The sequence below is a fragment of the Tachyglossus aculeatus genome, chromosome 2 (genome assembly GCF_015852505.1).
Source record: "Tachyglossus aculeatus isolate mTacAcu1 chromosome 2, mTacAcu1.pri, whole genome shotgun sequence".
Classification (NCBI taxonomy): Eukaryota; Metazoa; Chordata; class Mammalia; order Monotremata; family Tachyglossidae; genus Tachyglossus; species Tachyglossus aculeatus.
Genome location: NC_052067.1, coordinates 47585616 through 47611281, shown reverse-complemented (window position 1 = coordinate 47611281; position 25666 = coordinate 47585616). Strand labels below are relative to the sequence as shown.

At 45.3% G+C, this 25666-nt stretch overlaps 1 protein-coding gene and 1 pseudogene across 3 annotated transcripts in view; both read left to right on the top strand.

The window, feature by feature from the left end:
* LOC119949264 (probable C-mannosyltransferase DPY19L1) overlaps positions 1 to 25666 on the top strand; it is a 110106-nt gene that overhangs the window by 73999 nt on the left and 10441 nt on the right. For all 3 annotated transcript variants that reach the window (XM_038770890.1, XM_038770899.1, XM_038770881.1), the window contains 4 exons: positions 367 to 391; positions 3315 to 3434; positions 7376 to 7550; positions 14798 to 14897. In XM_038770890.1, coding sequence (XP_038626818.1) covers positions 367 to 391; positions 3315 to 3434; positions 7376 to 7550; positions 14798 to 14897 — 420 coding nt within the window. The remainder of the gene's footprint in view (positions 1 to 366; positions 392 to 3314; positions 3435 to 7375; positions 7551 to 14797; positions 14898 to 25666) is intronic.
* On the top strand, positions 15116 to 15245 carry LOC119924533 (annotated as a pseudogene).

The window sequence follows — 25666 nt, the reverse complement described above, 5'->3', positions numbered from 1 at the left end:
TCAGAAAGCACTTATCTCTGAAACCCTTCCCTCTCCCCTGCCCGGTAGAACCTGTAGGACTCAGTTCAGTCCTCATTTTCTCAAACTGGTCTTCTCTCTTAGCCTGTCCCACCTAGGATAATTGTATATGATGTTTATGTATCATATCCTTCATATTCGAAGTAATATGAAGCTGTCCTTCCCACAGCACTTACGTGAAAGCCCTTAAGCTTTGTAGCCAGAGCCTCTGCATTACAACTCGATTTTTGACCTAGTTTTCATTGTAGGTGATCTGGGGAAATACATAAATTGTTTTGAATTGAACAAATGAATGATGCTAGTGTTTATGTTACCAACAAATTGAATGGATTTTTGTTTTAATTTCAGAAAACAACGTTTGGACAATGCAGAGGTAAAGATTTTGTCTGCTGAATGTTCTTTTTAGTCTGAGCCAATAGTCATTAGTATGTTATTATAGCATTGTACTATTTTATCACAATAAAATGATCATAATATTAGATGATACCCACAGAGCATGTGTGGGATTTTAGTTCAGGAATCCCACAGGCTCCAAGCCCCCCACAGTCCATGCAATAAGGAGGCACATGCAAACATGTTTGTGGATATATTCCAGCACTTGTAAATTGCTGTTAATGTTATCACTGCTGGTAAATCGATATCCTCCCATCCCTCCTCTTTTCTCAGCTGTTTTCCAGTGCTCCCCACTCTTCTGTGCTCCCTATTTTTTTCTTTCTTTAATTCTAGCCTTGGTGCAGAGCACTGTACTAAGGGCTTGGGAGAGGACAATAGAAGAACAGAATTAATAGATAGGTTCCCCGCCCACAAGGAGCACGCAGTCTAGAGGGGGAGACACACATTACTATAAAAATGTAATTTACGGATATATACAGATATGTACTCATCCCATACACTTCTACCCTGCTTCTGTTACCGACAGAACAGACCACGGCATTCAGTATTACAGTAAGAAAACATTCATTAGCATACACAAAACATTAATAGTAAATGTTCCTGCTTCCATTAGGCCCTCCAACCCAGGGGCTTTGAGCTCTCTGACACCATTAAGCCTCAACCCAGGGGCGTTGAGAATTTCCTACCGTGGGACGATCAATCCCAAATTGGGATTCAGTCTGACTGTGGGCTTAAGGCAGACAGGAGCATTTCTGGTTAAGAGGTCTCCTCCTGCCCCGGCTGTCTCTGTCATCCACTTGGGTAACAACAAGCAGTGGCGGCGGACATTTCCCCCAGCCTTTTATACTAGTTGACCTTTACATCGAGGTTCTTCCAACCCAGCGCTTAGAACAGTGCTTTGCACATAGCAAGCGCTTAATAAATACCATCATTATTATCTAACTACCCTAACCTATCAGTTACAGTTCCTTTGTGTGCCCTTCTTAGAAGGTGTCTCTCCTGGAGCCCCTTCAGGTTTATCAACATTTGGTCTTTGCTTGGAGCCTATCTGGCTGGCTGGTGAGACCATAGGAAGCGATACACATTAAGGACATTAAATTTAATAAGTTGTTAATGCAAGGTGCAAACTGCACACTTCAGAAGCACAAAAAATAAATAAGTGTAATAATCCTTGCCCACTCAACAGAGACAGACATAAAAGTGGAGTGGTCAGGATAAACAATGGAATGTTCATTTGAAGCAGCGTGGCTCAGTGGATAGAGCACGGGCTTGGGAATCAGAGGTTATGGGTTCTAATCCCGGCTCTGCCACTTGTCAGCCGTGTGACTTTGGGCAAGTCACTTAACTTCTCTGTGCCTCAGTTACCTCATCTGTAAAATGGGGATCAAGACTGTGAGCCCCACGTGGGGCAACCTGATCATCTTGTATCCATCTTAGCGCTTAGAACAGTGTATTGCACATAGTAAGTGCTTAACAAATGCCATTATTATTATTATTAATATGAATGTGTAGATGAAAGTGATGAAGTTGTGTCTGAGTTCTAAAGCCTGGTGATGGCTAATGGGTTTAGAAGAGTTAGGCTACTGGCAAATTACTTGTAAAAGGGTTCAAATGGAAAAGAGGTGTTTAAAATTATGAAATCCAATGATGCTCACAAAATGGTCTTGACATCATTTTTAGAGATCCTTTTATCATTCTAATAATAATAATGATGATGGCATTTGTTAAGCACTTACTACGTGCAAAGTACTATTCTAAGTGCTGGGGAGGATACAAGGTGATTACGTTGTCCCACGTGGGGCTCACAGTCTTAATCCCCATTTTACAGATGAGGTAACTGAGGCTCAGAGTAGTTCAGTGACTTGCCCAAGGTCACACAGCAGACATGTGGGGGAGCCAGGATTAGAACCCATGACCCCTGACTCCCAAGCCCATGCTCTTTCCACTGAGCCACACTGTTTCACTGCATTCTACACCACTTCCTGCCCACAAATAAAATTGACAGTCATTTTTTTTTATTTTAGAGACTATTTTAGGTCTTATTTCTGGGGGTTATTTTATATTTTTCAAGTCCACCCGAATTTGAAGGAAAGTATTTGATGGAAAGAGTCGTATCTGCCCCTATGATATATTTTAGCGTCTAGGATCTGGAGGAGATTATTAAAGCCATTCCCCCACCCTCCCACCTTCCTCCTCCTCAACCCTCCCAACTGTGCCATTGAATAATCGCACATCTAGCTCAGGTAACCACCACCAGCCAAATCACTGAGCAAATGGGAGAACTCTGCACCCCAGTAATCTTAGCCGGAAGACAGAGGTCCCTGATCCACCCTGTGAGTGTCCCAAACTTCACGCCCATCCGGGGACACTACAAGGCCCCGGCCTGACTCACTGGGCAAAGGGCCACCGAGCAATCGATGCTCTAAAAGGAGAGCTGATCCTATCTTGGAGTCTCTGTGGTAGGGTTGAGTGGGAGGGACGGAGCTGGAGTAGTTCCTTGGGATGTTTACATCCATCTCAAAGGGGTGGGGACCATTTATGGGGGACACGTCTCCCCTTCCCCCCTAAGAACACTCAAAATGGGAAGTGGATGATCCATTGGAAGTGAAAGATTCCTTGTTCCAAGGAGTAACGGTTCATTCATTCATTCATTCATTCATTTGATCATATTTATTGAGCGCTTACTGTGTGCAGAGCACTGTACTAAGCGCTTGAGAAGTACAAGTTGGCAACATATAGAGACGGTCCCTACCCAACAACAGGCTCTCAGTCTAGAAGGGGGAGACAGACAACAAAACAAAACATGTGGGCAGGTGTCAAATTCCTTTGAAAATACCTTTAAAAACTGAAAAAATGCAAAAGCCGCGAGAAAACTATCTAATTCTATGTCTATATTCTTGCAGCTGATTTTTCATGCCTTGCAGTTCTTAGCCTACGCTGTCATTAGTGTGTTTATCATGAAGATGAAGCTCTTTCTGACACCTCACATGTGCATTATGGCTTCTCTGATCTGCTCAACGCAGGTAAGAAGTGAAAATTAGAGCTCACTATTTGTGGGTTCATAACATTTCTACATGCTCTAATGCTTCCTAAAAATAATAATAATAATAATAATGGCATTTGTTAAGTGCTTAGTAGGCCTCGGCTTAGGCTACCACTTGGGTAGGGGATGGTATGAGGGGTGGATGGGAGTGGCAAGGGGGATGGGAGACAGCTCCGGTATAGGATAACATGGATGGGGTGGAGTGGTGGAAGTGAGTGGGGAGAGGTTAGATAGAGGAAAAGAAAGGGGTTTGCTAGGAAGGAGCCACAGGGATGGGCTGACTGGAGGGTGGGAATTGAGGGCTCCTGGTGAGGCTAGGGAAATTTAAGCATTGTAGGTAAGGTTATCAACAGCAATAATTGATTAATCAGGTGGTTTCCTGAGTAAATTGTTGAATTGTACGGAGGTCCTTGGGTCTTTGAGAATGAAGAGGTGAGTGTTTAGGAAGCTGGGTTGATGTGAAGCTAGGAAGCTGTTGATATTTAAAAATCCCAGTGGTTGTCCCCTGAGTGTCAGACAGTCACACCTGTTCTGTGTTCCCTACTGTGGATTCAGGCTTGGCTTCAGAGGGAGGGGGAAGTTGAAGGAATGACTGCTTCTCAGCAGTAGCAGTTCGGGAATGAAATGGCAGAGTCCCGGTGGGCGGATGGCAGGCAGTGGTTCCGATGTCCGATGACCTGGTCCAGCTGAGGCCACTCGGCAGAGAGATCTCAGTGTCCTCAGGCAAGTCTCTGTCCCGGGCAACTTCGGATGGTCTGCACTGGTTTGTGGCTGCTCGGGGGTGAGACCTCAGTGCCCTCGGGCCGGTCTTTGTCCCAGGTGATGGTCTCCTTGCCCTTGTCCGGGATCTTGCCACCCTCAGGCTTTTATTTTATTTTATTTTATTTTATGGCCACTGGTGCCTTCTGAGAAGGAGGGTGCTGACAGAGATGACAATACTGCCCCATGCCTGGGTCCCCATGTCCCAGCAGCAAGGGGCACCTGGTACATGGATGTCATCCTTTAAGGCAGGAACCAACCCGTGGTTGGGAATTAGATTGCAAGCTCCATGAGAGTAGGGATCTGATCTACTAAGTCTGTTGTGTTGGACTCTTCCACATGCTGGGTACAGTGCTCTGCGTACATGAAGCACTCAATCAATGCTGTTTTGACTGACCGATTGATAGCTTAGTGCAGAGCTCTGCCGTGCTCAGCAAGTATGAGAAGGGAGAGGGAACACAGATTAAGTTGAGTGGAGTTGAAGGGGAATATTTGGTTTGAATGCATTTTTAGTTCGTTCATCCATTCAATCGTATTTATTGAGCACTTACCGTGTGCAGAGCACTGTACTAAGCGCTTGGGAAGTACGTCGGCAACATACAGAGATGGTCCCTACCCAACAACGGACTCACAGTCTAGAAGGGGGAGACAGACAACAAGGCAAAACTTGTAGACAGGTGTCAAAATCATTTAGTTGGCTGACTGAAGGATGGGGGCCCAAGCAGGAATCAGAAGGGAATTCAGCTGGGTCCCCCCCAACACCTTCTGCCGGGAAAGGGAAGAGGGATTTCCTCTACCTGGCAGAGGGAATGCAGTTGATGGGGAAGGTAAAGCGCATTTGGTGGGTGGAGGGTCAGAGAGCTGAGCTTCTGCTCCCACAGAGCCCTCGCTCCCTGACTGTCCCTCCAAGCTCTAGCCGCCTGCCTCCAGCCACATGGCGGGGATTGGGGGTGTTAGCAGTAGGGAGGGCTCCATATGCTCCCCAGCAAGCCCAGGTTTGCCATGGAAAACGGCAGTTTCCATCCCGCCGGGAACTCTCCAGTCTCCCTTGTCCCCTTGACCCAATCCCCAGTGAAATGATAATAAAAGAAAATGCTCAGAATAGAAGCAAGAATAAATTTCACTCTTTATTCATTGCAGTTCATTAAATAGAGTGTATTCAGATAATGATGGAGTAGAATGAATGATTGAAACTGATGGGACAAATTAAATCGCTCCTCTGGCCTGGCCTGAATGGCAGATTTTTTTTTAGGTTTCTTCCACCTTCCCCCCTGCTTTAGTAAATCTCAATGGAAGCAAGCCCTTGCGAAAGTGGTTATCACCTGTACGAGGAGACAGAGTTGGGCAATGAATGAAAATTAGGCTACTGCTGATCGGACAATAAAAATACTGAGAGGAAACCCTCCAGCCTCGTGTGTTTTTCCTTGGTTCTCTGGAATAACTGGGGGAAAAGCTTGTCAATCAATCAATCATTCATTCAATCGATGATATCTATTGAATGCTTTTCTGTATGCAGAGCTCTGTACTAAGTGCTTGGCAGAGTACGATACAGCAGAGCTGGGAGATACATTCCCTGGCCACAAGACTCACTGGCCCAGTCCCATGGGGTGGGGAGGTTGTGGCCATCAGGCTTTCAGCTCAGGGAGCCCCTTGGGGTAGGAGTTCACCGGCCCACTTGGGCCTGCTTTGCTCTGTTAGAATTTGCGAAAAACCACATGAAGTTTCAAATGGCAACCTTATTGGCCATAATAATAAGTCCTGGAACACAGTCAGGGCTGAGAAACATTGGCAGGATTCAGAACAATTGGGCACGGCCCAAATTGATGACACTTTCTGAGTATAGATATCAGGAACAGCCTGAATCTGAGGCAGACTGGCATCCTGTAAAATATATATTTAGACTCAGCCCCATGTGGGGCAGGGTCTGTATCCAACCTGATTAAGTTGTATCTATCACTTAGAACAGTGCTTGGCACATCCAGTGCTTAGAACAGTGCTTTGCACATAGTAAGCGCTTAATAAATGCCATCATTATTATTATTACAGCACTTAACAAATATGAGACTATTATTATTAGTCAGGGAAGGCCTCTTGGAGAAGATGTGATTTTTATTTTATTTTTTTATAATGGCATTTATTAAGTGCTATGTGCAAAGCACTGTTCTAAGCACTGAGCATGACAGAGGAGAGAGCGGTGGTCTGTTAGATATGAAGGGGTGGGAGTTCCAGGACGGAGAGGATAGAGCACAGGCCCAGGAGTCAGAAGGAACTGGATTTTAATTCTAGCATCACCACTTGTCTGTTGTGTGATTTGGGGCAAGTCGCTTAACTGCTCTGTTCTTCAGTTGCCTCATTTGTAAACTAGAGATTAAGATTGTGAGCCCTATATGGGACAGGGACTATGTCTAACCTGATTTGTTTGTATCTGCCCCCAGCATTTAGTATAGTGTCAGGCTTAGTGAGTGCTTAACAAATACAATTTTTAAAAAATGTGGCCAAGGGCTCGGTGGTGAGATAGGTGAGATGGAGGCATAGAGGAGGTTGGCATTAAGCCCGCTGTTGGGTAGGGACCGTCTCTATTTGTTGCCAACTTGGACTTCCCAAGCGCTTAGTACAGTGCTCTGCACACAGTAAGCGCTCAATAAATATGATTGAATGAATGAATTAAAGGAACAAAGAGTGTGGGCTGGGTTGTAGTAAAAGATCAACGAGGTAAGATAGGAGGGGGAGAATATGTGGGTTGAATGAGAGAGATGAGGATTTTTCCAAGACTATGGGCTGATGAGACTGGGAGGATGGTGATGTTGTCTGCAGTAATGAGAAAGACAAGGGGAGGACAAGGTTTAGGTGGGAAAACACAGTACTGTTTGGGGCTTCTTAAATTTGAGATGTCTGTGGGACATCCATGCAGAGAAGTCCTGAAGGCATGGGAAAATAGGAGACTCCAGGGAAGGGGAGAGGACAAGGCTGGAAAAGTAGATTTGGGATTCATTGCATAGAGATGGTAGTTAACACTGTGGGAAAATATGAATGGTAAAAATCTCATCAGCTGCCTCTTCTAATCCAGCGGAGAGTGTGGATGCACTCTCATTCTTTTTTCCTCTCTTTGTACATAAGCGTGCAGGATATTTATACAAAATCAAGTGGTGTCTTTCATTTCAGTTATTTGGATGGCTCTTTGGCAAAGTCCGTCGTGAGAATATTGTCTTTGGTATTATAGCGGCGATGTCAATTCAAGGTTGGATAAATCTTCAGAGTCAGTGGAGCATAGTTAGAGAATGCAGTAATGAGCCACAGGAGGAACTTCTAATGTGGATCAACAGCAGCACCCATCAAGGTAAAGAGTTCTTTAGTTATTTGTTGTTTTACCATCACTTTTGCAATCTAAAGTCACAAAATCCAAAGACTAGAAAGTACTCTCTGTGACCAGAGACGTGTGGGAGAGCTCGAAAGGTCAACTGATCTCCCCTACTCTTGTAGTGTAACCATTGAGGAGCAGCATGGCTCAGTGGAAAAAGCACGGGCTTTGGAGTCGGAGGTCATGGGTTCAAATCCCGGCTCCGCCACTTGTCAGCTGTGTGACTTTGGGCAAGTCACTTCACTTCTCTGTGCCTCAGTTACCTCATCTGTAAAATGGGAATTTAATGATGATGGCATTTATTAAGACTGTGAGCCCCCTGTGGGACAACCTGATCACCTTGTATCCTCCCCAGCGCTTAGAACAGTGCTTTGCACATAGTAAGCGCTTAACAGATGTCGTCATTATTATTATTATTAGAGGAAAAGCTGTCTATTCTATTACTAAGAACTTCCAGGGAAAGAGAATCATCAGTTCCATAACTGATGTTCCAGACAAGCTTACGGAAATTCTTCCCAATAAAGGACCATCCTTATTTATACTTTTGTGGAAGTCCAAACAAGGACCATTTCTCCCCCTAATATAATGACAGTAGTAATAATAATAATGTTGTTTGGTAAGTATTACTATATGTCAAGCACTGTTCTAAGCAGTGGAGAAAGATACAAGATAATCAGGTCAGACACAGTCCATGTTCCACATGGAGCTTACAGTTTAAGTAGGAGAGAGAAAAGGTATTGAATTCCCATTTTACAGCTGAGGTAACTGAGGCACAGAGTAGTCAAGTGATTTGCCCATAGTCACACAGCAGACAGGTGGTGGACCTGGTATTAGAATCCTGTTGCTCAGACTCCCAAGCCTGGGCTCCTTCCACTAGGCCATGCTGATAAATAGTAATAATACCTTGAATTTTCGTGGTCCTTTGGTTAAAAAAAATGATTGCTATAAAAACCCTGTGAGGTAGGAACGATTATCCCCATTTTACAAATAAGGTAACTGAAGGACTTATGAATTAAGTGACTTGTCTGTAGTCCCACAGCAGGCGAGGGATAAAGCTGGGAAGAGAATCCTTACCTCACAACTTCCAGTTGCACTCAGCCATGCTGCCTTCCTTGCCTCACGTGGAATGAATACATCCTTGAGGTCCCCTCTGCTGCTCTCTTTCTATCACTCCAATCTGTTTGTTCAGCTTCCTTTCCTACCAGTTGTCACAATCCCAGGTAGTTGTGACTGGCAGGGAACAGTCTGGTATTTATTGAGCACTTTCTACGTGCAGAGCACTATTCTAAGCACTTAGGAGAACCCAATACAGTAGAACTGGCAGACGTGTTCCTTGCCCATAACAGCCTTACAGTCTAGGTGTGAGCTAACGGTCTGAACGCCTCACTTTCTTTTAATTCTTACTTTCGACTGCCGGTTTTTCCTCCCCGACATTTCCCTGATCCACCCCTTTCTCCCATCCAAATGACCACCACTTTGCTCCAAGTGTTTGACATATCCTGACTAGATTACTGTTTCAGCCTTCTCCTTAGGGTCCCGGACTCTAATCACCTTTCTCTTTAGTCTATACTTCTTTCTGCTGCCTGAGTCATGTTTCTATCATGTTGCTCAGTGTTGTCGAGTCGTGTCCGACCCATAGCGACACCGTGGACGCGTCTCTCCCAGAACGCCCCACCTCCATCTGCAGTCGTTCTGGTAGGGTAAGCAGAGAGTTTTCTTGGTAAAAATAAAGAAGGGGTTTACCATTGCAGCCTTCCGTACAATGAACCTGTCTCCACCCTCAACTCCCGTGCCGCTGCTGCCCAACACAGGGGAGTTTTGACTTGTAGAAGATTGTCTTCCACTCGCTTAGGAATGGGAATGCCTCTGCTTGACTCTCGCTCCCATAGTCGAGACTTTTAGGGTACTGGAAACTCTCCAAGTGCGACCCTGAGAGGTGGCTGCTCAGTATACCTCTCCTCAAAACCCTTCAGTGGTTTACCCACTCCTCTTCACATAAAGCAGAAACTCTCGACCGTCTGTTTTAAACCACTCCATTAACTCTCTCCCTCTTACCTATCAACTCTGTTCTTCTGTTTTACCCCAGCTCATACTCTCCATCCGTGCCAAGCTAACCTTCTCGATAGTCCTAGTTCTCTAAGCTCTCACTTCTGATCCTTTGGTCACAATCTTTCTCCTCCCTGGAACCCCTCCTGCCATTTAAATCTCCCAGATCTCTCCCCGTCTTCAAGGCCCTCCCGAAATCCCCACCTCCTCCAGTGGGATTTCCCTAATTAATTTTTCTTCTTACCGGGCCATATCCTCCCAATTACTAGTTCAGCACTTTGCCATCACCGCAGCATTTACTCACAGCCATCTGTAGCCCTGTTGTACATATCAGTTTGCATACTCTATTGGGTAAGCACTTACTTGTCCACCTATCCATCTTCCCAGTTTCTTCTTCCTCTTATCAATCAGTCAATCAATGGTATTAAGTGCTTTCTATGGGCAGAGCACTCTACTGAGTACCTGAGAGCACAATACAACAGAATTAACAGACACATTCCCTGCCTGATAGATATCTTCATCCTCCCCTTTAAGAGTGTTAATAATAATACTTGTGCTCGTATCTACTTATCACTGAAGTAGATACCAGTTAATCAGGTTGGGCACAATTCCTGTTCCACATGGGGCTCACACTCTTCATCCTCATTTTTACAGATGAGGTAACTGAGGCCCAGAGAGGTTAAGTAACTGGCCCATGATCACACAGGAAACATGTGGCAGGGCCAGGATTAGAACCCAGGTCCTTCTGATTCCCAGGCCCATGCTCTATACTTTTAGACTGTGAGCCCACTGTTGGGTAGGGACTGTCTCTATTCTATATGTTGCCAATTTGTACTTCCCAAGTGCTTAGTACAGTGCTCTGCACATAGTAAGTGCTCAGTAAATACGATTGATGATGATGATGATGATCCACTAAGCCATGCTGCCTAAACTCCCTGAGGGCAGGGATCGTATCTTCTATCTCTGTTGTACTCTTCCAGCCACTTAGTACTGTCTCTGCACAGAGGAAGAAGCAGCGTGGCTCAGTGGAAAGAGCCTGTGCTTGGGAGTCAGAGGTTGTGGGTTCTAATCCCTGCTCTGCCACTTGTCAGCTGTGTGACTTTGGACAAGTTACTTCACTTCTCTGGGCCTCAGTTACCTCATCTGTCAAATGGGGATGAAGACTGTGAGCCCCCCGTGGGACAACCTGATCGCTTTGTATCTCCCCCAGCACTTAGAACTGTGTTTCGTACATAGTAAGTGCTTATGAAATACCATTATTATTATTATTATTATTATTATTATTAAATACTATTGACCAGTTGATTATTTGGAAAGTAGAAAGAAGATAGTATTGGTGATTGACCTTGGGCAAGTCACTTAACTTCTCTGAGCCTCAGTTCCCTCATCTGTAAAATGGGGATTAAGACTGTGAGCCCCACAAGGGACAACCCTTGTTGTCAGCTCCACAACATTGCCAAGATCCGCCCTTTCCTCTCCATCCCAACCGCTACCCTGCTCATTCAAGCTCTCATCCTATCCCGTCTGGACTACTGCATCAGCCTTCTCTCTGATCTCCCATCCTCATGTCTCTTTCCACTTCAATCCATACTTCATGCTGCTGTCCGGATTATCTTTGTCCAGAAACGCTCTGGGCATATCACTCCCCTCCTCAAAAATCTCCAGTGGCTACCAATCAATCTGCGCATCATTCAGAAACTCCTCACCCTGGGCTTCAAGGCTGTCCATCCCCTCGCCCCCTCCTACCTCACCTCCCTTCTCTCCTTCTACAGCCCAGTCCGCACCCTCCGCTCCTCCACCGCTGATCTCCTCACCGTACCTCGCTCTCGCCTGTCCCACCATCGACCCCCGGCCCACGTCATCCCCCGGGCCTGGAATGCCCTCCCTCTGCCCATCCGCCAAGCTAGCTCTCTTCCTCCCTTCAAGGCCCTGCTGAGAGCTCACCTCCTGCAGGAGGCCTTCCCAGACTGAGCCCCTTCCTTCCTCTCCCCCTCGTCCCCCGTCCAGCTCCCCATCTTACCTCCCTCCCTTCCCCACAGCACCTATATATATGTATATATGTTTGTACATATTTTTTTAACTCTATTTATTTATTTAATTTATTTGTACACATCTGTTCTATTTATTTTATTTTGTTAGTATGTTTGGTTTTGTTCTCTGTCTCCCCCTTTTAGACTGTGAGCCCACTGTTGGGTAGGGGCTGTCTCTATATGTTACCAATTTGTACTTCCCAAGTGCTTAGTACAGTGCTCTGCACATAGTAAGCGCTCAATAAATATGATTGATGATGATGACAACCCGATCACCTTGTATCCTCCTCAGCGCTTAGAACAGTGCTTTGCACATAGTAAGCACTTAAACAAATGCCATCATCATTATTATTATTATTATATTGGGATGGTGGCAGATTTGCTAGGCAGAGGTAGACCTCTTCTATCAGCTTTCCAGTCAGTCCTATAATAATGTCTTTTTTCTACAATTTTGGCACCCTACCCACCCTTGCATTGAACTCTTCTGTGATGATTGGACTGTCAAATTTCAGGAGCTGCTCTAAGGAGCCTATCCAGAATTTTTCTTCCTTTTTTTGCTATTCTCGGCTCTTTTATAGCACATGCTTTCAGAGTGTGCTGGGGATTGAATGCTCTGAGGGAATTATGGAACGTTCTTCCTAAGTGCAAGGAGGGCTGAGTCAAACTCGAGTTGTCTTGGCAAAAGTAGATTTTCCTGTCATAGGAAGTGATGATATTAAGCACTTTCTATGTACCAAAAACTGTTTTGAGCGCTGGGGTAGATACAAGGTGGCAAATCTGCCACCATCCCAATATACCTTGCAATCACCAGCACTATATTCTACTTTCCAAATAGTCAACTGGTCAATAGTATTTAATAATAATAATAATAATGGTATTTGTTAAGCACTTACTATGTGCAAAGCACTGTTCTAAGTGCTGGGGGGAATACAAAGTGATCAGCTTGTCCCATGGGAGGCTCACAGTCTTAAACCCCATTTTACAGATGAGGGAACTGAAGCACAGAGAAGTTAAGTGACCTGGCCAAGGTCACACAGCAGACAAGCGGTGGAGGCGGGATTAGAACCCACGTCCTATGACTCCCAAGTGCTGTTTCCACTAAGCCACCCTGCTTGTGACCTTGGTTAGGGTGTGTTGCTGCCACCACATCATTTCTGCAAGGGCCTCAGCCTAGTGTCACTGAACTAGGCTGACAGTACAGTGGAATACAGCCTGGTGATTTGGCCCCTTTTTACAATGCTGTTTTCCATGCAGTACAAAGATACTTAATATAATAATAATTGTCATATTTGTTAAGCACTTATTTTGTGTCAAGCACTGTTCTAAGCGCTGGGGAAGATACAAAGCAATCAGGTCGGGCACAGTCCCTGTCCCCCATGGGGCTCAAAACCTAAGTAGGAGGGAGCACGGATATTGAATCCCCATTTTTCAGATGAGGTACCTGAGTCACAGAGAAGAAAAGTGACTTGCCCAAGGTGTCACAGCAGGCCTGTGGCAGAACTGGGATTAGAACCCAGGTCTTCTGACTCTCAGGTCTGTGCTCTTTCCCCTAGGCCCACTGCTCCTTATAAAAAAAAAATCAATACATAAGGATAATATAGGAACCTGTATCAGAAACGTTAGTCACCATGGCACCGATCTCAAAACTCTAATGCATTCATTTCCATTGACTGGTTTTTTTTAGCACCATTTTAACCATAACCTGAGGTTCTTAACGACCACGGCTTTGCTATAGCCGAAGTGGGTGTGTTTATCGTTGAGAAGCAGCGTGGCTCAGTGGAAAGAGCCCGGGCTTTGGAGTCAGAGGTCAGGGGTTCAAATCCCGGCTCCACCAACTGTCAGCTGTGTGACTTTGGGCAAGTCACTTCACTTCTCTGGGCCTCAGTTACCTCATCTGTAAAATGGGGATGAAGACTGTGAGCCCCCCGTGAGACAACCTGATCACCCTGTAACCTCCCCAGTGCTTTGAACAGTGCTTTGCACATAATAAGTGCTTAATAAATGCCATCATTAGTATTATTATCATTGCTGGGGCCTTTAGGTTAGCGACGGCGACTATAGATACATATCTATAAATTTATGTGCATATCTATAAATTATATGTTATAAATTATTTATATTACTATGGCTCCCCCTCTGGACTATAAGCTCCTTGTGGGCAGGGAATGTGTCTACCCACTCTGTTCATTCATTCATTCATTCAATCGTATTTATTGAGCGCTTACTGTGTGCAGAGCACTGTACCAAGTGCTTGGGAAGTACAGGTTGGCAACATATAGAGCCGGTCCCTACCCAACAACGGGCTCACAGTCTAGAAGGGGGAGACAGACAACAAAACAAAACATGTGGACAGGTGTCAAGTCGTCAGAACAAATAGAATTAAAGCTAGATGCACATCATTAACAAAATAATTACAATAGTAAATATGTACAAGTAAAATAGAGTAATAAATCTGTATAATAAATCTGTTGTATTGTACCCTCCCAAGTACTTAGTACAGTGCTCTGCACATGGTAAGTACTCTATAAATACCATTGATGATGATGATGTGGCAAAGTGCTTTTGTTATAGAGGGAGGTTTAAGAGGATTTACAGGATTTGGGAGGCCAAAGTCTAAGGACTGTCTGAATGTCAAATTGAAAGCTCCATAAGAAAAAAAATCCAGCTGCTGTCCTGCCCCTCAGGGAGACCAATTTCAATCAAAGAGACCCAGCTGCTTTTTTCTTCTTCTTCATCCTCTCCCATGTGCTGCAGTGATTTCTCTAGGATGTTCCCTCTCATTCATTCATTCATTTATTCAATTGTATTTATTGAGCACTTACTGTGTGCAGAGCACTGTACTAAGCACTTGGGAAGTACAAGTTGGCAACGTATAGAGATGGTCCCTACCCAACAATGGGCTCTCAAAGATCTACTATTCCAGTATGAAGATCTCTAAAAATAGGTGAGAATCTCTTCTGTCTGGGCTAGTCAAACTAAAGTCTAGAAGAAGGCCAGACACCAGACTAAGCAACATCCCCAAATACCTTACAGCCATATAATGACCTAATATTAATTCCAAAGTGCCTTATTTCTGTGCTGATAGAGTGTTTTGAATTTCTGAAAATACTAGCTTCCATTTTCCTGTGAAGCATTGCCTCTGTTTTCCAGGTGCCGTGTTTGCCGGCACCATGCCCACCATGGCAAGCGTGAAGCTCTCTGCTCACCGACCCATCGTCAACCACCCGCACTACGAGGACACGGGCTCGAGGTCAGTGTTTGTGGGTAAAATTAAAATAGCTTCATTCTCAAAGGCAATAAAGGGGCAGGAGCAGTTGGTATCATTTTCATCCCCAAACCTCCTTTTAGCCGACAGACTCCCCTTCTTCCCCAGGAAACCTGATTACAAGGATGTTGGTGTCTTTTCTTATCTACCAACTCTACTGTACTATACTCTTCCATGTAAATACCACTGACTGATTGATTGAGCCCCTCTCAGGGTCGCACCTGGAGAGTTTCCAGTACTCTACCAGTCTCGACTACAGGAGGGAGAATCAAGCAGCCATTCCATTCCTAGCTTGGGCAGTGGCTAGTGAGTGGACAGCAATCTGCCACAAGTCAAAACTCCCCCGTGCTGGGCAGCAGCGGCCTGGGAGAGAGTCGAGGGTGGAGACTCAAGTTTACAGCGCGGAAGGAGGCAATGGTAAACCCCTTCCGTAGGTTTACCAAGAAAACTCTCCGGATCCACTACCAGATGGAGTTGGGGAGTTCTGGGAGAGATGTGTCCGTGGTGTCGCTATGGGTTGGAGATGGCTCAACAGCATCAGATTGATTGAGATACGAATGCTGTTTGAAAGGAAATTAATTCAGACTTAGTCTCAGACCCTCAAGAGGGGGAATACAGGTATGTAGGTCAAAAATCACAGGTGAAAATTCAAACCGGAACCGTTATGGTAGAAGATATGTTATGTCCTTTCTCGCTTTCACACTGCTTCTGCCCCTGGCCCTTTGGTACAAAATATCACAATATTTCAGACATTCTAAGGGTTTGGAAAAAATGTGGGGCCTCACAATTTGGGAAGGAGGATGAAAGTGGCTTTCAGGCTGCCCCTCCTGAAATGCCAGGTGGCATTTCTCTAGGCTCCATGGCTGTGTCCCTATCCTCTGCCCCTGACTGACTGATAGACTGTCTACTTTCTGTCTGCAAAAGTCACACCTGAAATGCTGCTTTTTCTGGATTTCTTCTTGTAGAGACTGGTAGATAGTATAATCCTAATTGTTAAGATGAATTTGATCAATTGATCAGTGCTATTTATTGAGTGCTTGCTGTGTGAGGAGCACTGTTCTACATGTTTTGTTTTGTTGTCTGTCTCCCCCTTCTAGACTGTGAGCCCGTTGTTGGGTAGGGATCGTCTCTACATGTTGCCGACTTGTACTTTCCAAGTGCTTAGTACAGTGCCCTGCACACAGTAAGTGCTCAATAAATACGATTGAATAAATGGATGAATGAATTTTCTAAGCACTTGGGAGAGTACAAGTACATGACTCCTGCCTACAACGAGCTTACAGTCTAGACATCCATCCTCCTCACATCTGCTCCAATAAAGTTGTGTTGCCATTGTTGTGTCGGTGCTAGTAGCCTAACTTCATTCCAGTACCTCAATGTTGGACTCCTGACTAGATGTTGGGATAATAATAATAATAATGATAATTGTGGTATTTGTTAAGTGCTTACTATGTATCATCATCATCATCATCATCATCGATCGTATTTATTGAGCGCTTACTATGTGCAGAGCACTGTACTAAGCGCTTGGGAAGTACAAATTGGCAACATATAGAGACAGTCCCTACCTAACAGTGGGCTCACGGTCTGAACATAATAAGCCCTCAATAAAGACCATTGATTGATTGATTGATTAGACTCAGGTTTGCCACTTGTCTGCAGTGTGACCTTGGGCAAGTCACCTCACTTTTCTGTAAAATGGGTATTAAGGCCGTGAGTCCCACGTGGGACGGGACTGTGCCTTGCATCTACCCCAGTGCTTAGAACTGATACCTACTGTAGTAATTTATCCAGGAGGTTGTGGATAAAGCTGTGTGTGTGTGTTTGTGTGTGTGTGTGTGTGCGTGCAAGCACGCACTTGTGATGGGGGTGCCTGGGGGTAATGGCCAGGGTTTGCTAGTCAATGTCAACTGCATTCTTGTTGTGCTGGCTATGGAGAGGGCTGAGGGTGGTATGGGGAATGTGTTTGATACCAGTGATGTGTCCATAAGGCTGATGTGGTGATGATGATGGTATTGGTTAAGTGCTTACTATGTGTCAAGCATTGTTTGAAGTGGTGGGGTAGACAGAAAGTTGGACACTGTGTGTGGTTGGCAGTGTTTGTGGCCCAGCCTCTGATTTGATTCCAATACTCATGCCCTAGAGGGCCAAGGCCTGCTACGGGCTACACAGGTTTTGGTTTTTGTTGACTTGGAGATGAGTCTGGGATCCAGAAAGAGAGTGTTCCACTTGGTTGGGACAAGAAAATGTCTCTGGAGTGGAGGAAGTTGAGGGGTTGTGATGCTATGCAGTCTGTCTTCAGGGGACAGACTGGTGCTGTGGATCCAGAGATGAGGGTTTTAGTGTTGGGGGAGAGATGGATGGGGCAAAAACCATGGGGTGCATGCTCACTGTCTCTGTGTGCCTGTTTTTGTGTGTGTCTGTCATTGTGCCCTCCTCCTGTGCTCTTGCCAGACCCAAGTCAGCAAGCATTTCCCACTCAACCAAAAAGTCACTAAGGCCAGTGACCTTGCACAAACTCAACATGGGACCCCGCACCAGGACTGTGGTAGGAGGTGAGGGGCTGCTTTTGCAAGGCTCCGGCCGCCTCACCACCAATCCCCCATCCAGCCCCCGTCCCCTGGAAACCTCCACCGTCCTCAGTGGACTCAGCGCTGTGGGCAGGTCCCGGAAGCATCCGTATCGGAGCGATACGGTCTGACGACTGTGAGCCTCCAGGGGCAGGAACCGAGACCCGCCGATGGGGTGGGGTGGTGGTACTGTCGTGCACCCATCAAAGGCAGGATTGCACCAACTGCAGCGCGCCGTCTGGAGACTTTCTTTTTGGGCTTCCCAGTACCTGTACCCCAAGATACATGTTGCCCCTTCTCCCCTGTGAGACTCCATTACAGCTCCCTAAAAGCCCAGCAGTGACTTGGGGTTCAGTGGCTGAACCTGTGTGGAGTAGACTGTAAGCTGGTTATGGGTGGGGAATGTGTCTGTTCTGTTAGACTCTCCCAAGTGCTTAATACAGTGCTCTGCGCTCAATAAATACGCCAAACTGACCCAGAGCACCACAACCACAAGCACGGCTTTAGCAGCAGAAGCTGAGTCACCAATACTAGTCATTCAGTACTTAGATGCAGAGTACCCTACTGAAGCTCGTGGGAACCTGAGTTACAAAGTGCAAATGTCTCCTTGAGTTGGAACCTAGCCTGTAAAATTTTGTCAGTTGATTTCTCCCCTGACTCGTTGTGACTGCTATTTAAATGGATGACATTGATTTATGTTAAATGTCTGTCTCCCCCTCGAGACTGTAAGCTCCTAGTAGGCAGGGAATCTGTCTGATAAGGGCTTAATAAATACAATTGACTGATTGAAATGGGTGTCTTTAGCAATTGAGGCGTCTCACCCCCATCCTGCTCTTAGTACAGTGCTCTGACAAATAGCATTTGATAAACTCCTCACCCTTGGCCTCAAGGCTCTCCATCACCTGTCCCCTTCTACCTCACCTTCCTTCTCTCCTTCTACAGCCCAGTCCACACCCTCCACTCCTCTGCCTCTTATCTCCTCACTGTACCTCGTTCTTGCCTGTCCCGCCGTCGACCCCCGGCCCACGTCATCCCCCTGGCCTGGAATGCCCTCCCTCTGCACATCTGCCAAGCTAGCTCTCTTCCTCCCTTCAAAGCCCTACTGAGAGCTCACCTCCTTCAGGAGGCCTTCCCAGACTAAGCCCCCTCCTTCCTCTCCCCCTTCTCCCCCTCCCCATCCCCCTTGCCCTACCTCCTTCCCCTCCCCACAGCACCTGTATATATGTATATATGTTTATACGTATTTACTACTCTTTTTATTTATTTATTTTATTTGTACGTATTTATTCTATTTATTTTATTTTGTTAATATGTTTTGTTGTCCGTCTCCCCCTTCTAGACTGTGAGCCCGCTGTTGGGTAGGGACCGTCTCTATATGTTGCCAACTTGTACTTCCCAAGCACTTAGTACAGTGTTCTGCACATAGTAAGCGCTCAATAAATGTGATTGAATGAATGAATGAATGAATGAATAAATAAATGAACATTGCCTGGAACATAGTAAGTGCTTAACAAATAAAAAAAATTTCAATCTGTAACCAAATCCTGTCAGTTCAACCTTCGCCACGTCACTAAAATCCATACTTTCCTCTCCACCCAATTTGCTACTGCATTAATCCAATCACTTTTTCTGTTTAAGCACTCACTATATGCCAGGCTCTGTACTAAATGCTGCAGAGGACACAAGCCAATCAGATTGGACATAGTCCATGTCCCACATGGGGCTCTCAGTCTTATTCCCCATTTTACAAATGAGGTAACTGAGGCACATGGAAGTTCAGTGACTTGTCCAAGGTCTTACAACAGCCTCCTTGCTGACCTCTCAGCCGCCCATCTCTCCCCGCTCTAGTCCATACTTCCCAGATGGTTTTTCTCCAAGAACGTTTGGTCTGTGTTTCTCCACTCCTCGAGAACCATCCACCTCCGCATCAGAACGAAACTCCATACCGTCAGCTTTAAAACATTCAGTCCCCCTACCCCCTCCTACCTCACCTCACTGCTCTTCTATTACAACCCAGCCCTCACAGTTGGATCCTCTAATGCCAAGCTACTCACAGTATCTCGATCCCGTCTATCTTGCCACCAACGTTTTGCCCACATCCTGCCTCCGGCCTCTTCATAGCTGGTCTGTTTCCCCACTTTCAATGCCTTATTAGAAGCACATCTCCTCTAAGAGGACTAAGTCTTTGTTTCCTCTTCACCCACTGCTTTCTATGTCACCCTTGCACTTGGATCTGCAAAGTTATTCACCCCTCCTTCAGCCACACAGCACTTATGTACGTAGCCATAACCTATTTATATGAATGTCTGTATCCCCCTCTAAACTGTAAACTCACTGTAGGCAAGGAAATGTATCTACCAACTCTGTTATATTGGACTCTTCCAAGTGCTTAGTACAGTACTCTGCACTCTGTACTCTGCACATGGTAAGCACTCAATAAGTACCACTGATTAATTGATCTTGAGATGTCATCATCAGTAGCAGCATTTTCTGAAACACACTCCCCAAGTAGCCGAATTTTTATTTAAGCTTTAAGCAGCACACCATCGACACATAGAGATGCAGCGTGGCTCAGTGGAAAGTGTATGGGCTTTAGAGTTAGAGGTCATGGGTTCAAGTCCCGGCTCCGCCACTTGTCAGCTGAGTGACTTTGGGCAAGTCACTTAACATCTCTGTGCCTCAGTTACCTCATCTGTAAAATGGGGATTAAGATTGTGAGTCCCCACCGTGGGACAACCTGATCACCTTGTAGCCTCCCAGCACTTAGAACAGTGCTTTGCACATAGTAAACGCTTAATAAATACAATCATTATTATAGCTCTGCCGGGAGTTATGGTTTAGGACTTTGGCTGAAGCATGACTTTGGACTTTTTCAAACTGACTGCCTGCTCAAAGCATGTAGCAGATCATGCAGAACACTTAGTGAGAAATTGACTGTCTTGAAAAATGTTGGCCACTGGCGAATAATTATCAGCGAACAGATGAGGTCACAGACAAGAATCTTTACCACGTTTGTCCTTGTACAAGGTCTCTGCAAACTCAAGAGTCCACCATCTAGGGGGAACTGCTCATAAACCCCACATTCCCTACCATATTCCAGGCATCAAAACTGTGAACATTATGGTGGAAAGCATCTGTGATCAGTCAGTCAGTGGTATTTATTGAGCACTTGCTGTGTGCAGATCACTGTGTTAAGCATTTGGGAGAATACACTAAGCTAGACTTGATCCCTACCCTCATTGAGCTTACAATCTAGCGAGAGAGGTGGACATGAAAATAAATTGCAGATAAGAGAAGCAACAAATGTAGGGAAATGTGCATAAGTGCTGTGAGAGTAGGGGCAGGCCGAATACCTAAATAGTAAGGAGGTAAGGTAGTAGAAAGGGAATATAGGATAAGGGAATGAGAGTTTAGTCAGGGAAGACTTCCTAGAAATGTGATTTTTAGTTGGGCCTTGAAGATGCGGAGAGTGGTGGACTGTAGGATATCTTGGCGGGGAAGGAATTCCAGGCAGGAGGGAGGACTTGGGGGGCGACGGTGGGTGAGGTGAGAATGAGGGACCATGAGTAGGTTGATTTTAGAGAAGCAAAAGTGTATGGACTGGATTGTTAAGGGAGAAGAAGAAGGATAAGGGGAAAAGACCTAATTGAGTGCCTTGGATGGGATGCGAGAAGTTGCTTGATGCAACGATGGATGGTAACCAATGGAGGGAGATGTGTGCCGAATTATTTTTTTCTTATAAAAATGATCCAGGCAGCAAAGTGAATTGGGAAGAAGCTGGACCAGTGAGAATGCTGATGCAGTAATCAAGACGGGTTACGGCAAGTGCTGGAACCAGATGGAGAGGAAGGAATAAATTTTGGCAGTGTCGTAGAGATAGAACTGACAAGATTTAGTGGTTGACTGCCTGTGTGGACTGGAGGAGAGAGATGAGCTGAGGATAATGACAGGGTTTCAGGCTCATGAGGCAGTAAGGATGTAGTGCTTGGCACACAGTAAGAGCGCAATAAATATTGAATCATTGAATGAAGTAGCGATTTCAACAGTGTTGGGAAAGTCGCGGAGAGGAGAGAGGTTGAGAGGGAAGATGAGAACTTCGGGTTTGGACGTAATGAGTTTGAGATGACCGTGGGAAATAATGATAATAATAATAGCAATAGTAAGAATAATATTTGTGGGTGTTTGTTCAGTGCTTGCTATGTGTCAAGCACTGTACTAAGTACCTGGGTAGATACAAACTAATCAGGTTGAACACAGTCCATGCCTCACATGGGGCTCACCATCTTAATCCTCATTTTACAGATGAGGAAATTGAGGCACAAAGAAGTTTTCGTGACTTGCCCAAAGTCACGCAACCGACAAATGGCCGAGTCAGGATTAGAACCCAGTTCCGCTGACTCCCGGGTTCGTGCTATTTCCATCAGCATTTAGAATGAGATTAGCACCAGTGGGCTTCGGTCCATAGGCCGCACAGAGCTCTTTGAAAAAATTCTTGCTATTTTTGCAGTCAACTGTTGCCTGCAGCTCCTCAATTTTTGCCCTCCAGGACTTCTCTCTCCTGTAGAGAAGCAGCGTGGCCCAGTGGAAAGAGCCCGGGCTTTGGAGTCAGAGGTCATGGGTTCAAATCCCGGCTCCGCCAATTGTCAGCTGTGTGACTTTGGGCAAGTCACTTAACTTCTCTGGACCTCAGTTACCTCATCTGTAAAATGAGGATTAAGACTGTGAGCCCCCCATGGGACAACCTGATCACCTTGTAACCTCCCCAGCACTTAGAGCAGTACTTTGCACATAGTAAGCGCTTAATAAATATTATTATTATTATTATTATGTAGCAGAGTAAGACGTGTTGCCAGTTGGTTAGGTGTGCTGATGGTCACTTTTTTTTTTTTCTTAGTGACATCCCCATCGTTGATCTGTGCCCAAAATTAATTATGCATGGTCTCCAGCAGCTAATTTCAGCGAACCGATATCAGTGTTTTCTCTTGGCAATGCCATCATTTCTGCAACTGAATTGTCAAACTAATAATAATTGTTGAGCACCTCAGTGTGAAAAGCACTCCACTAAGTTCTGGGAAAAATATGCGGATGAGAATTAGTCATTATCCCTGGCCCTCAGTGGGCTCCCAATCCAATAATAAGCAAGGGATAAAATATAATCAACCAAACAATTAATCAATTCAAATCCCGGCTTCCTGTCCATCGTTGCATCATTGAAACCTGTAAACGTAATTCTCTAACAGGGATAAGTCCTAGGTTGCCAATATCAGTTTTTGGTTATGTGTCTGGCTTCCCTACATTACCTTGATTTTCTTTAGATTTGTTGTCAGCCCATAATGGCTGGTTGGTGACAGACCCACAGGGTAAGATGAAACAATAAAAGCACAAAAGCAATATGACAGACAGGGAAGACTATATATACAAGAGCAGTAGGGCCATTGTGGGCTAGAGGAGCAGCTTCATTGTGGCTCCGTGGAGGAGTTTTCCCAATGTTCATTCCTTCATTTATTCAATTGTATTTACTGAGTGCTTAGTGTATGCAAAAAGCTTTGAACTAAGTGCTTGGGTGAGTACAACGTATCAGCAAACAGAAACATTCCTGCCCACAATGAGCTCACAGTCTAGAGATGGAGACAGACATTAATATAAATAAATGAATAGATAAATAAATTACAGATATATACATATGTGCTGTGGAGTTGGAAGGAAGGATGAATGAAGGGAGCAAGTTGGGACGATGCAGAAGGGAGTGGGAGAATAGAGGAGGGCTTAATCAGGGAAGGCTTCTTGGAGGAGATGTGTGTTCAAAACGGTTTGGTTTTGGGGAAAGCAATTAAAACTAGAGATGGTGTCACGATGTAGGAGTTTCCTCTGCTTTTCCAGGCTGGAGAAGAGTTGGGGGAATTCCTGGGGGGAATGGGCTCCAGTAGCCTCTTTCTCCCACATGGCAGGCTGGTTGTAGACTCATTAGAGAAGCAGCGTGGCTCAGTGGAAAGAGCACGGGCTTTGGAGTCAGAGGTCATGGGTTCGAATCCCGGCTCCACCACAAGTCTGCTGTGTGACCTTGGGCAAGTCACTTAACTCCTCTGAGCCTCAGTTCCCTCATCTGTAAAAATGGGGATTAAGACTGTGATCCCCACATGGGACAACGTGATCACATTGTATCCCCCCAGCACTTGGAACAGTGCTTTGCACATAGTAAGCACTTAACCAATGCCATCATCATCATCATTCTGCCGGAAGCCTTGTCTCCGGAGCATGCAGCTTTAAGATCTGCATGATCAGGATATGAGAGTGAGTCAGGAGTCTGGGCCATTCCTGTTGGCTAGGTCGTGATGTTTGGTAGCCCACTGTTGGGTAAGGACTGTTTCTATATGTTGCCAATTTGTACTTCCCAAGCGCTTAGTACAGTGCTCTGCACATAGTAAGCGCTCAATAAATACGATTGATGATGATGGTAGCCAGAGCCAAAACTCACATGTCAAGTTTCTTTGGTGGTGGCTCACACTACTGGTGCTATGATAATGCAAGCTCAAGTCTCGTTCTGCTAGCCACAAGAAGATGATCCGGCAGCACTGATGTTTCTCTCTCAGAGTAATAATAATAATAATAATAATAATGGCATTTATTAAGCGCTTACTATGTGCAAAGCACTGTTCTAAGAGCTGGGGAGGTTACAAGGTGATCAGGTTGTCCCACGGGGGGCTCACAGTCTTAATCCCCATTTTACAGATGAGATAACTGAGGTCCAGAAAAGTGAAGTGACTTGCCCAAAGTCACACAGCTGACAATTGGTGGAGCCGGGATTTGAACTCATGACCTCTGACTCCAAAGCCCGGGCTTTTTCCACTGAGGCATGCTTCTGCTTCTCTATGATATCTTGTCTTTTTTTTCTTTTTAATGGCACTTGTTAAGTGATTACTGTGTATCAAGCACTGTACTAAGCACTGGGGTAGCTACAACCAGGCTGCTCACAGTCCCTATCCCACTCGGGGCTCACAGGATGGAGAACAGATACTTAATCCCCTTTTTACAGATGAGAATACTGAGGCACAAAGAAGCAACTTGCCCAAGGTCACGCAGCAGACAATTGGCAGAGATGGGATTAGAACATATATGAAGAAGAGTTCCATTTGTGCTGATTTGCCTAAATCAGGGCTACCTCCGATTTTGAGCTGGACCACAAAGTTGCAACCACCTCTAGCATTAAACTCACCTAAAATGATAGAAGCAGCATGACCTATTGAATAGTTCACCGGCCTAAGAGTCTAAAGGACCTGGGTTTTAGTCTTGGCTCTGCTGTGTGGTCTTTGGCAAGTCACTTAACTTCTCTGTGCCTCAATTTCCTTATCTGTAAAATGGGGATTAAGTATCTGGCCTGGGCCTGTTCAACTTATTCTACATGGCAAGAGTCCTGGTTTCTACACCTCTGGGGAAGGTGAGCATCACCCAAAGTCCTAAAAGCATTCATTTAAGAACTGCCGTACACAGATGACTGCACCTTTAATCAATCAATCAATTGTATTTATTTAGTGCTTACTGTGTGCAGAGCACTGTACTAAGAGCTTGGGAAGTACAAGTTGGCAACACATAGAGACGGTCCCTACCCAACAGTGGGCTTACAGTCTAGAAGGGGGTGACAGAGAACAAAACAAAACATATTAACAAAATAAAATAAATAGAATAGATATGTACAAGTAAAATAAATAAATAAATGATCAATCAATCAATCAATGGTATTTATTGAGTGCTTACTGTGTGCAGAGCACTGTACTAAGCACTTGGGAAGTACAAGTCGGCAACACATAGAGACAGTCCCTGCCCAACAGCGGGCTCACAGTCTAGAAGGGGGAGACAGAGAACAAAACCAAACATATTAACACAATAAAATAAATAGAATAGATATGTACAAGTAAAATAAATAAATAAATAGAGTAATAAATACTTACAAACATATATACATATATACAGGTGCTGTGGGAAAGGGAAGGAGGTAAGGCGGGTGGGATGGAGAGGGGACGAGGGGGAGAGGAAGGAGGGGGCTCAGTCTGGGAAGGCCTCCTGGAGGAGGTGAGCTCTCAGTAGGGCCTTGAAGGGAGGAAGAGAGCTAGCTTGGCGGATGTGGGATGGGGGGGCATTCCAGGCCAGGGGGTGTATGGCAGATGTGTAGCGGGCCAAAAGCGAGTA